The sequence below is a fragment of the Osmia bicornis genome, chromosome 6 (assembly GCF_907164935.1).
Source record: "Osmia bicornis bicornis chromosome 6, iOsmBic2.1, whole genome shotgun sequence".
Classification (NCBI taxonomy): Eukaryota; Metazoa; Arthropoda; class Insecta; order Hymenoptera; family Megachilidae; genus Osmia; species Osmia bicornis.
The window spans coordinates 3615442-3628800 of NC_060221.1; the positions used below are offsets into that span (position 1 = coordinate 3615442).

Genomic DNA, 13359 nt, shown 5'->3' on the forward strand with positions numbered 1-13359 from the left:
GCGACATAGAATCGAATATTGATCAGGAATTTGTGTAATTGCATTCGTTGCAATAATATGAAATTTGCCTGGGGCTTAACAATGAAACATCTATCGTGATCCTTCTGCTAACGTTAAGACCCGCGCCTTGAAATAGTCGCCATCTTTGCGACTGGGTCGCATCCCTGAATTTGGCCCGTCGTATGTTCCGCGCAGCTTTATGTAGTGTCGGAGAAAAAAATCGTTGAAAGTTGATGACGAAAGGGGGCAAAACGATTCGGCAAAACCGGATAAGCGTTTAAGCTGTGCCGAGAGTGTAGCCCAGCGCGAAAGTGGGTGGAACGCGTGGGGCTTACGTTCTCTTGGCCTCTCGCTACGGTACGTGATAGAAATTTCGGCATTTGACAAGTGACACATCGAATCGTATCTAACGTCGTATCTAACGCGGCGATACAATTAGACTTTAGTTTCGAATTCATTGCCAAGCCTGTTACCGGCGTGTATGCCATTGTAGTGTGCGGTGTTGGAACAATTTTTTTTTCGTCGGTGTATAAGAAAAAAATGAGTTGTCAACGTAACGCTGGCAAGATTACAGTGCCAGACGAGCTTCGGGACATTCTGTTGGAGTTCACGATTAGCTATCTGTTGGAGCAACCAGTGGATATTATCGACTATGCCGTAGGTTTTTTCACGCAACTTCGGGAAAGCCGTCAAACTCAGATAATTCCGGCCCCTGCGCAGACCTGCTCTTCTACGCCGGACGAGTCCGTCGATGAAGGTAAGCCAGCGAATTTTCATTCGGGATGCGACTTCCCATCGCGTCCGGTATTCCTCTGGTACCCGTGCGATATACCTTACGTTTTATGATTTTTACCGCGCTTTAGCAACGATCTATCAACTTCCGAAACTTTACTACAACTTTTGTGTCAGAAATATCAGCAGTGTGTTCAGTGATTCTTGTGTGACTTTGTGAAAAATTTGCATACGCATTATATCAAATGGAAACCGGTATGCGTTGAAGCCGTGTTGGATCAAAGTTTTTCTATCGAATTTAAAATTTAAAAATTTCAAATTTATTTTCTTTACAATTACTGTCGCGTGTAATCTATGATTCGTTGGAATATTTTTAGAACTTGTACCTTGAAGATAAAGAAAAAAAAAGAAAAACAGCCTGTCCAGTTTTACATTTTACAATTATACACTGAAATTTATTTCGTTCCTTACAGAACCGCCGATCGGAAGGTTCGCGACCAGAAGGAAGAGTGTGTTCGCCGAAGCTTACAATCCTGAAGAAGACGAAGAAGACGATGGAGTCAAGGTGCGTTAATTTCTCCCTTTCTAAATTCCTGTTGTTTGTTTCTTCATTGTTTTCAGTGACATTCCTTTTTCATTCCCCTACATTCCTTATTATACTTTTTCGGCACATTACGCAAGGAACCGTGTTGTCGATAGTATATCCTCGTGTTGTATAGAATCGATAATCGATTGATTCAGTTTTAATCGGACCACACGGCAAGAATCGACCACGATGCGGAGGACGTATCAAAGAGCGATTGCTTTAGGGTCTTTCAGAGTTAAATACGTTCGAGTCTTGGAGGGATCGAAAAAATCCGTTTACTCCGGTATATCGGAACGAGACAAAAGGGATAGGGTTTAACTAAACGGGTTTCACGTATGATTCTATCCATCTGTACACACATGTATAATACGTACACAGGAGGACAGACACGTGGACGGAGCGTATAAAAGCTAAATATGGATGCTTTATGACTCGTTCGAATAATAACAGAACGAGTGGATCGCTCGAGGGAGAAACCGCACGTGGTTCCCAGAAGACGTTACCGTTTCGACTGAGGCCAGTATTTTATCCTCTGAATATACCCGTGATGATCACCGTATATATCGTTCCTGAAATATAGAATGTAACTTTTCCTTTTTTTTTTTTTCCCATCGAAACACCGTACTCAGGCTGTGCGGGTGACGAAACGAGATGATTTACTTTGCTCGGCGATGCGAGCGATGTACCTTTGTGACGTCAGAGCGCGTGTTCGATAACCTGGTACCGACGTGACTTACATATGTATCTCATATACGTACGTACACGTGAACGTGTTCGTAAATGGTGAGAGACGGCAAGAAAGAGGGAGACGGGTAAGGCCGTCAGATCGGGATCGTACTGCTCGAAAGCATTTCAAAAGGCAGCGTTGGATCTCGATTATCGGGAACCTGAGGCTGTTCAAATTGATCGAAGAAGCATCCGAACGTACCGGGTGATCCAACGGAAACCGGGGAAAATAATATGCAGGGAGAACGGTTTTCCTTACAGGATGAGGAGAGTTGTATTAGACATTGTTTCAAGCAGAATCACGCAATATGTTTTTCTGTAGATGCACACGCATACGTAGAAGGTAGCCGATTTGATTATTCCTTGTGTTAAAACGTGATACGCAGCTTAAAATAGTTAGAGGGTCGTTTACTCGAACGACTTAATTGCTCAACAAGGTACAACAAAAGTTCCATCATGCGAGAAACGTTAAATTCATCATTTTTCTTTCTAGTCATAGCGTTTGATTTATCGATACCAAATTCCTGCTAGAGTAAGTTACATATTTTCATTTTCATTATTCATAATTAACCATTCTGTTTTTAATGGACGTTTAGTTGTAACGTTTATCTGGTTCAGTTTGATGACCCAGCTCGAAAATCTACTTCTGCTAAGGTTTTCAATTTCCATCCCGTTTCAATCTCAGTAATTAGATAACGTCACCCAACACTCGAAGCAGAGTCTGTGTTTTAAGTTTGTCGTTTCATCTTCTACAAAACTTTAACTCTCTACACTGTGATTTTGCAAACTAGGTACGCCGAGAAACTTTGAGAAATCGTTAATTGCACGCGTTTAAACTGGCGTTCAACATTATCTCGCTATTAGGATGCAGATGAATCAATTGAAGCGCTACTTCTTACTAGGTGAACACGTAACAGCCGTGTTGTAGATCAGCAAAGAACTCGTTACTTTTGCAATAGTAACAGGTGTTCGACGAGGCAAACAAAGCAAGCTAAAGGTTGAAACCCGAAGCCTCTTCTAGAGATAAAGGAGAAAAGGGAAAACAGAGCGACGATAAAAACAATGAAAGATCGATTGACGTTTTTTAAAACTGGCCAGCGCCGTCCGAATGGAAAGGTCAGAGAACACGAAACGAAACACGATTTAGATTTGTTTATCCTCGGTTTGAATTTCTAAAAAAAGCCGATCGAGGATGCAGAACATCTGTGGCCAAGCAATAATAGTAACCTTCGACGTATCGTTTCCTATGAACATCGATAGTACCCTTCAAGCTAGAAGATAATTTAAACTCGTACCACCATAATAATTCAACGGGAGTCGTCAGATTTTATTTTTCTCACTGTCGTATCGGCTGCTGGTAAACGAAACGTAAGATCGTTAGAGCTCGATTTTTCTTCCTTTTTTTTTTTTAAACTTACCGTACTGTGCAATCTACCCACGCGTATCTAATGGAAAACCCTTTCTTTTTATAACGGACACGTATATTCAGGCCTAGCGTTATCGATCGATCATGCTGCAATTAAGTTATAATATCGATGCGTGCCGTGTGACGATCGTAATTTCTGAACAATCCACGCGGCTACTTTGAGCGAGCGTGTTTATACACTCAATTATTCCCCGTTTGTTAGTCGGTAATTGGAAAAAGGGAAGAGACCAAGACGGGACATGCGCATTAATTACACGATAAACAATGAATTGGTGAGAGTTTTTATTAGAACAGTTACACTCGAAATATTCCTGTTACATAAATACATAAAACTTTGATCCCGTTTTGTATGACTAACGACGATTTCATTGGTTGCAGATGGTGCATCCGAAGAGCGACGAGCAACGACAGAGGCTCAGCGAGAGTGTCAAGAATATTCTTCTGTTTCGGGCCCTAGACGAGGTAAGTTAAACATAGTACGCACTCGTGCACCTACGTACAGATGTTCGTGCGTAATCGAAATAGGAATACAGTGCGGCCAGGATTCGCGCCAACTCGTGGAAATGCCAATACGTGTAATCTGCTCAACCTGAGATCTAAACTAGCGATCGTCTCAAGTGTCTCACAAGTAGATTCAGACATTCGCACTCTATAAATATTTTGAGAAAAGCCGTACGTTTAAGTAGACCCAAATTTAAACGCGATAGATTAAAATCTTTTACGAGTGCTTTGAACTCGATCAAGCGAAACACGGGTATTCAGATTCATTTGAATTTGTAACTGTTATTTACATATTGGACTGCATCCGATCGCTAGTTCAGATGCTTGCGAAGAGGAGGCCAAGTTACACCGGGGACAAATATAAACCTGTAACGATGGTGTCACTCTTCCCGGCGGTTACTTTTAATTTCTCTTGGAGATCGTTCAATTCCTCGATAACTATCGCGTGGTATGGAACGTTTACCGCTTTTAAATCATATACCAGGATATCCCGTGTCTAACTGGGACGCTGGCTGTAGCTTTGAAACGATTAGAAATAGAAAAGAACGTCACGAGGCAAACGGCCTTAGATTCTTTGCATTTCTGTGCTGCGCTTTTCAAATGTTCGCTTTAAAAGGTATTTTTAATGTATCGTATCCTTGGATACTTTTGTCCTGGTTATACAAGGTATTTTATCTATGCGATAATTAGAAAAGAAATACATTTATTCCAATGCTTAACTAAAGAATTGAAGATTTACGCATTCATAGTTTTGACATAAAGATTACGATATAATGCATATGTATAATTTAAAAGAAAAAAAAAAAAAAATGTTACGAGTCCATTGGACTCACCTTGACCGGATATAAGTTAAGATACGACTCGAAGCCGAGAACGGTGAATATCAAGCGAGTTGAAAATTACGGGACAATTATCGTCGTTGTTCTCTAATATTAGAAAACAGAATAGAGGTTTGCTAGTCATGAAATATTCAAGTCACGCATACACACGCATCGCGCGAATTCTTTTGCAGGAACAAATGGCGGACGTGCTGGACGCGATGTTCGAGAAGAGCGTACAGCCGGGAGAATACATTATCCGGCAAGGTGATGACGGTGACAATTTCTACGTCATCGAAAGGTAAAATATTCCTGGTTGATCGTTTAATTAGACCTCGGTGTCTTGATTACGCGGTATAATAAAAAATTATTAATTGGAGATGCAGTTCTTCAATTTAATTTGTTAATTTATCCTCTCGTATTATCGATATAACGTCAATGGTAACCAATAATTCCCACGGCATTCGAAGTATCAATTAATTTCATTGAACAAAGCGAGAGACGGGTGAACAAAGCGATGAAACTCGCTCATGGGAAACAATTGGGATGATTCAATGGTCGTCGTTGTTGGTTTCAGAGGAAAGTTCGAGGTGTACGTTAAGGATCAATCGGGCGCTAAATCCATGATACACACGTACGATGATCGTGGTGCTTTTGGTGAACTGGCACTTCTCTACAATATGCCAAGAGCAGCTAGTATCAAGGCCATCACGTCCGGTACATTATGGGCTATGGACAGACACACCTTCCGGCGTATTCTTCTCAAGTCAGCCTACAAGAAGCGTAAGATGTACGAGGATCTTATCAACAAGGTCCCGATGCTCAAATCCCTCGAGGTAAGTTTTTTTTTTTTTTCAAATAAACGCAACAGAATAAATTGCTTTTGTTTAAACTGTAACTTTGATGGTATTGATTTTCGGATTTTCTTTTATCAGCCGTACGAACGCATGAATCTGGCGGATGCTCTGCTACCGAAACAGTACTCAGACGGTGAACAAATAATTAAACAGGGTGACACGGCCGATGGGATGTACTTCGTCGAAGACGGCGTCGTCAGGATCACCATACTCGGTGATTTCGGTCGCGAGATCGAGGTACGTTAACTTATTCGTTTTTCATTTTCCATCGCGTAATGTAATTGCGACGATCATTGACCTACATAGCTCCGTACGGTGAGACTGGTACGATGGCTGCCAGGAGACTAGCGCTTTAATTACATTGTCAATTGTATAGATGTCATTTGGTATTCTATTTGATGCCGCAGATTAACAGAGTTCCCGCTGGCGGTTATTTGGGCGAATTAGCGCTCGTGACACACAAACCTCGCGCTGCTTCGGCCTACGCTGTGGGCGACGTAAAGCTGGCCTGTAAGTTTTTTCCTTCGATGTTAATTATTTTTTTTTCCTTCTTTCCACCCTCGCTCGAGCGTAAGCTTAAAGAAACATTAAGACAAGAAGTAGCCAAATTTAGACGAATTACCCGTAGAACTTCTATACATTGGTAAACGTATCTCCAATATTCTAAATGCCAACGAAATTACTTTCTGTTGAACTTTGAGCTAGCGTGGGCGAAAAATTGGTCGCGGACCCCTACGTGGTTTGGATTTAGAAGACCTTTGTAGATTGAATTTCTGCGGTAACTTGATACTATCAATTTGTCTCTATATTTTGTAATACAATCAACGTTGAAACGTTAGAAATTTCTCTACTGAATAGATCGTTAGAGATACGCGAGACAATTGATCATCAGGTCACGGGACACATGATTTTTCTAAAATAACTTTTTCAGTTTTGGACGTTGAAGCTTTCGAACGCCTACTTGGGCCTTGCATGGAGCTTATGAAGCGTAATTTCGACGATTACGAGGATCAGCTAGTCAAAATCTTTGGCAGCAAGGCTAACATTACCGATATCCGATGAACTGTTCGCCGACAGTGATACGTTGCACTGCTGTACTAAAGGTAGACAACAATCTTTCGTACAGTAATGTAAAATGAGCACAAACTTGTACCACCCACTTTATGAATCTCATCCGCATGTTTTCAAGCATCATCTCGAGTCGACTTTCGTAATGACTGTTCACTTAGACGTGTACCAGTAAGAATCGTCGTTAATAGTTACCAAGTTTGTACCTATAACACACACACATACACACACACATACATAAATACACAAAGAAAACACAAACACACGAAAAAAAAAGCTCGAAAAAGAAACAAAACTGTAGGCATCTCGATTGTTCGTGTCTGCATCACAGTACTGAAGTGAACTCTCTTAAGACTGCATCGGATCAAGAAGTATTAGCCTATCTTGTCGTGTGCTCGAAACGTTAACAAGATAGAAGTCTGAGTATTAAGTAAGATTTTCATTGAATCATAGAAAATGAAAGATATAAAAAATGAAAAACAGAGAATGGAAATACTCGAAGTGATGGCAACGTATCACCAGACTCCTCGCACACAGTTCTCAGACGATGTACCTTTCAACGCCATTCTTTATTCTTATACTTGACACCTCTTGGGAGCTGTTGTTTCAATCTTAAGGATCGGATTGATTATAATTATTTCGATAATCGCTTCGACGATCGTTCACGATCCCATCGAAGATGATCAAGATACTGTTCAAGTGTCTTGCGTTACATTCTCTTCACCAAGTAGAAGGAGAATTTTTATTGATAGCTTATCGTCGAACTATTAGCTTAGTTATGAAAAGAAAGAAATGTTAATATGGAAATACACTGGATAAACAAAACAAAACAAAAAATAGTAATAATTCTTGGTCACCGGTGTATTTTCACGAATCACAGCTATAAAGCTGTGCTAGAAAGATTGAAATATTTAACAAAAAAAGGCAAAGAGCACAACAGGCAAGTTAGAGCAATTACTTAGTACCTATGATACTGCAATTTTTTAAACGTGGGAAACAGTAACTATTTTCTATAAAGAACGTACAAGCATTTATGTTCATCCTTCGGTGAGAAAGGTGGTGGAGGGTAAGGAGGATATCGTTTGAAAACACTTTCGATATTTCCGTGTAACAATTCCTCGGTAGAAAGTATCTCTCTGTCATTACATTTAACAGAACGATTTTCCTAATTCCCATGTTCCTAGTTTAATCAGTTTTTGCTCTTTGCATCGATCAGAGAAAAAAAGAAAGTATTACGAGACATGCATCAGTCGTGTGTGGCGCACAATACAACAAAGATTTATTTAATTGTTCATATATATAATATATATATATATAGATGTATACGCGCATCATTATATCTGTCTGTGCGTATATTATCTATATTTGTTATCGCTTACCATCGTTTGTTACGATTCGAAATAGAATGCTTGCTGTGTAGCGCACATCGTCGTATTTTTTCAATCGCGAAACTATATATTATACTTATTTTCTTTCTTTTTTTCATTTTCAATAGAAAAAAAAATGCCAATCATATCATCGATAACACGCTCTACTTATCGTTTTTGTCAACATTCGCAATTACGTCATTTGCATGAACGGACTGGTTTATTTTCCAAATTTTTGTCCCATTATCGCGGAAAGCAAAAAAGTAAAAAAGAAACGCTAATTAATTGAACCAGCTATCTTCTCATTGTAGACTCGAATGCGCAACCATATGTTTTCACGCGATTATATTGTACAATTATAATAGACACCTGGTGTTGCGATCGATCGCAGGTGCTAAACGAAACAAACAAATAAGAACCACGTTTTTTCTAATTCCGTCGTATTTTTATCTATCAAGATCTTTATACTCGCTGTATACTAATTAAAAGGAGGGAAAAAAAGCACATTATACGACAGTGTAAAAGAGATGGGTGAGCATTCTGGTCTTCAACCTGTTCATGTGTGTCTTATTGGTGAATCCTGTTAACGAATATCGACCAAAAAGAAACCTATGAACCTATTTTTGTTACGCGTCTATGGTACACGTTATACATGTATAATATACGTCTGGCATCGTGATAAAAAGCAGTTTCAAACTAATTTAAACGTTGTGCGAACAAGTGCGTGTTGCTAGTCACTTTTTTAACGACCGTCGCGTTTTCTTCTCGCGATACGGTCGTACGTGTAATTTTTATTATTAACTACGAAAGAAAGAAAGAAAGAAAAGAAAAAAATATATATGCTATGTATTCATCGTGCGACTGAAACTCACTTATATAAGTGGTCAACTTTCCAAATAATATCACAATCACAGGAGGGAAGGAGGAGGAGACTAGCGTATCGAAAGCAAAGAGAGCAAGTCAAATAGCAATAGGGATTAAAAAACGGCGAACGTGTTCCGCGTCGTCGAGCCATTGTTTTTGAACGATTATTTGTTCCAGTTCCTTTTCTTTTCTCAACGAATGTATTATTTAAGATTATCGTTGCAATCTCGTTGAGTAATATTCTATCGAACGTACGTGCCATTCTGTTAAATTTCTCTCGAGTTTAACGAACCCTTTAGCCGTGTTTCTTAGTCTTCCACCGTGTCTCCAGGCTGTGATATTATTTTCGGCGGTGTATCTCATTCCTTTCATCTTAAGTCTATATTTGCGCTGAAAAGACGTCTCCTCTCGTCGCGGCAGCTTCCAAACGAACAGAAACAGCAGATTAGAAGGAAGAGAGAAATAAAAAGAGAACTTAGAAAAATTATATCGTCGTATTCAGGAATTATCTCGACCAAACTTCAACCCTCGGACGGTGGTGAATGAAAGTTTAATTTAACATAATTCTAAATTTTAAATCGCTTTTGTTTAAAAATCTCCTCTAATTCTATTCGGGGGTACCCTTGCCGATGGGTCCCGAGGTCTGGGTCACAATTGATCCGGCTACGCCACTCGAGGGTCGATCGTTGATTGCATCGTTAATGAAAGGTGATTAGAAGTTCCGATCGCGTTAACGTGTCGAGTAGATAGGAAAAAATAATCGGGCAATTATCAAGAAAAACATACATGTATATTGCACACTGAATTGAAAAGTGTACAGGGTATTTTGTAACACATGGGACAAAAAAAAATTGAAAAAAAAAAAGGAAATAAAATATGATTTGTTGTACACCATTGAAATGGGTCGCAGCTGGTACAAAACACCCTGTACATTTAAACAAAAGTACTTATCTGTGCGGAGGCGACAGATTCAATGAATTAAATGTATAAACGCTTAATTAGAGTCGGCCCGATTCAACTTTACTATGTGTGTATCTAATAGTGTGGTGGTCTGTCTCTCTCCTATGTGTCGCTCTTGTGTGCGTGTATGTGTGTTTGCGACGACCGAGCCAGTAATTTATTATACTTGATTTGCATGAACCGTCGTCCTGTTTCGTGTCGTTGTCATTGAAGGTAATCGAGCGGTAGATGTAACAACTGATCCAAAAGCGCGTTGCGAATGAATGTTACATAATTTGTAATAGGTACACTTCAAGTTGTGTGCCATCGGTTCCTTTATTCGTGTTGTGCTCGTTTGAAGCGTGCCAGGTTGCTTCAAATCGACGCGATTCCATATCTATCGTCACCAGTCTAGTCGAAATCGCATCACGAGTAGAACACCATTCCCCTCGCGTACAATTTCCAGGTGTATTACTATCGAACATCCGTTCCAGATAAACCCATTCTTGCACGTATCTAAGTGTAACAGTCTCTTGGCGTTGGACCAAGTATCTTTAGAAGAAAAAAAAGAGAGAGAGAAAAAAAATGAAAAAAGGAAGCTCGCGACTATTTTCCTAACGCTTTTCTCTCCCCTTCTCATACGAGTCTTCTCGTGTTATCTCTAGTTCTGTGGGGGAAAAAGAAAAATTTTTTGAAAGATCATTCGCCTTACTACACGCGATGATTCCACGCGTATCAAACGTGCTCACGATCGCCTGTGCGTATGTGTATGTGTGTGTATAAAATAATAAGTTAAAGATGTAAATTTCACCGTCTCGTTGTCGCCACCCACGCGATCCCATTGTCCGTGCAAGAACTTCCTATCAAATATAATAGCCTTAACGTTTGCATCAGTCAAAAATCTTCAAACTCTTGACCGGTGAATACACTAAAAGCAATACGAGTAATTCGACTCGATTGCGTACCGACAATCGTCCTCTATCATCGTCAAGTAACTCTCTTGATGAACACAATTGTCTGTATAGTTTCGTGCAACTTAGGCTTGCTTTAAAGAAAAGCGTAAAAGAAGGAATTTGTTCATATTCTTTGTCTGCGAAGAAAGGAGGTTCCACGTAAGGCGCTCCTCGGGTTCTCCAAGGATCGAGAAGCCTACGTTGCGCCTGGGTGCATAACAACCGAATGAAATATTTTATTTTTAATTGTAGAAATTATTAAGGTGCTTTCGTCGAAGTATATGTTGATTTTTGTATGCGTGAAAATGATGTCACTGCAATTGCACTTGGTATTTATTGAGGAGAGAGAGAGAGAGAGAAAGAAAATGTCTACTAGTAAAAAGATTACGATATTCGATGATACGCTAAATAAATTGATCGTACTATTTGCTGTTTTAAGTTAGCATAATTTTAGTGGTAGTTACTTTTCGTGATCCACATGCACACACATACACACTTCTGCCCTCCTTGTTGTATTTTTTGATGCTCAAACCGTGATTGTTTTGCATATTCGAGGCGAGCCAATTGTATATCGCTTCCGATGCGCGGTCCACGAGAGATGTGTACGTTTTAAGCTGGATTTAGATTTTATACACGTATACGCTTGCGTAAGATCATCTCCGGTTATGCGAGAGAGAGAAGAGAGAGAGAGAGAGAGAGAGAGAGAGAGAAAAGAAGATTTAAAAAAACGAAAAAGAAAGCGTTGTAAACTATAAAAAAAAAAAAACAAACAAACAAAGGAATAGTAATTATTATTAACGTACTTAACGGTTTTTCGTTTCACGATGTGTTATAGCGTAACAGACGTGCACATACGTATTATATACATATAGATATATTATATACACAGAATTATATATATTAGATATGTCAATCTACATATATATATATATAATATATATGCCGAGACTCGTTTCCAGCTGGTCTGATCGGGTATTACTTTAACGATTATAATTGCGTTAACCTGGCAGCGATGCGATTGCGAGTAAAACACTTGAAAGAGGTGCGTGCAATCACATAGGATAATTATAATAGCGTATTGTATCTCTATCGTCGTGCTTCGACGACAGCCCTAGTGAATTGGAAGGGTAAAGAGTAGTAGTCCATCGACGATCAAAGTGAATAAGGAGATAACTGGTTGATACTTCTGATTATTCGATTCATAGATATAATAATTGTATATGTGCGATCGAGAAACTCGAGTAAATAAGCATCGTTTGTAAACATAAATGATATCCACCGTGAAAAATTGGCGTTATAATGAAAATCTCGTTAATTCGTTGCAACGTGTAAATCCCAATCATCAGATATCGATATCTAAGGGAATATAAGAATAATCGGATACTCTGCTAATTCCTTCGTATGTATTGTTATTTATCTGAAGGGATTCGGTTTAATTTAAGGGAAATATGTATACAAGACGCATTAGCACACTAGATTGGATTCAATGTCCTACCAAAGGTGCATGAGATCTAATGTTTGCGTTAAATCAATTGTTGTTACTTCAAATTATTGTTCTACGGAAACACCCCAATGTGAATTGTACCCGAAAAATTAACGTTTCGGATACATGCAAGTGGAGAACCGTGGTGCGCTTTACCCATACTCGATTAGACGATGATACGTAGCTACATGCTTCTTCTACAGCATCACTGCCGGATTTAGTAGCGGTGTTTCTCTTTTTCTTTTTTTTTTTTTTTTTTGAATCGAACGAACGTACCTAATTTGACGTTGTAAATTTGAGCACAAAAATATTGTTCAAACCTGTATATTTTTAGTTGACCATATAAATTTGTTGACTATGTTCACAAAACAGTCATCGCTTGCTCTCGTATACTTACTCATCGCTCGTAATGGTACGGGTGCTTCGGTAAATGGAACTCTTTACCGCTACCATTCTGACGATCGTTTACTTGTCTGTTTATTTGTTCAAGATGAGTTTGTATTCGAGAAGCGAGAAATATTAGACGTACGGTGTACTATGAATAGATAGTATAATGAAAATTAATATATAATAAATGAATGGACCTGTACACGTTCATTTTGTTACTTTATGCAAAGTTCCCTGATTCTTTCTTTTTTCTTTTTTTTTTTTAACATAAGATGACAAGGTTTTGAAACATAATAGAGTTTATTATTACTTTCATTCTCTTTTTATTAAACTGATGTAGACTGTTTAACTAATTGTACAAACATTGCAGCCTTTAAAAGAGACCAACTCATTTGTTCTCGTCGATCTACGATCGCTGTTAAGTATTTATTTTTCAATGCATCGTTTAAGTATACCTCTGTGAATTCATCACTATTTGTCTTCTTATCATCGTTTATAAGCTTTCTTATAACATAATCTGGAGATATTACTTCAGAACCAACAATAAGATTATAAAATATTGCTGATCCACGAGGTGGTAATACATATATGCTGTTTACTGGTGCCGATGAAGCATCCAATCCTAAAAAGTTCATTTTATAAAATTAATGTT

The 13359-nt window shown here is 38.9% G+C and overlaps 1 protein-coding gene across 2 annotated transcripts; it reads left to right on the forward strand.

Annotated features, from left to right (window-relative positions):
* Nucleotides 1–154: 154 nt before the first annotated feature.
* LOC114874656 (cAMP-dependent protein kinase type II regulatory subunit) lies at nucleotides 155–12909 on the forward strand. Of its 2 annotated transcripts, none has more exons than XM_029184151.2 (8): nucleotides 155–757; nucleotides 1206–1297; nucleotides 3849–3932; nucleotides 4984–5090; nucleotides 5367–5625; nucleotides 5725–5883; nucleotides 6054–6156; nucleotides 6578–12909. In XM_029184151.2, exons 1-8 carry the CDS (start codon nucleotides 541–543, stop codon nucleotides 6706–6708), a joined length of 1152 nt encoding a protein of 383 aa, XP_029039984.1. In that variant the 5' UTR covers nucleotides 155–540; the 3' UTR covers nucleotides 6709–12909. The 2 variants fall into 2 exon arrangements, with proteins under 2 accessions (XP_029039984.1, XP_029039985.1); XM_029184152.2 differs by lacking the exon at nucleotides 155–757 and adding an exon at nucleotides 769–987.
* The last annotated feature ends 450 nt before the right edge of the window (nucleotides 12910–13359 follow it).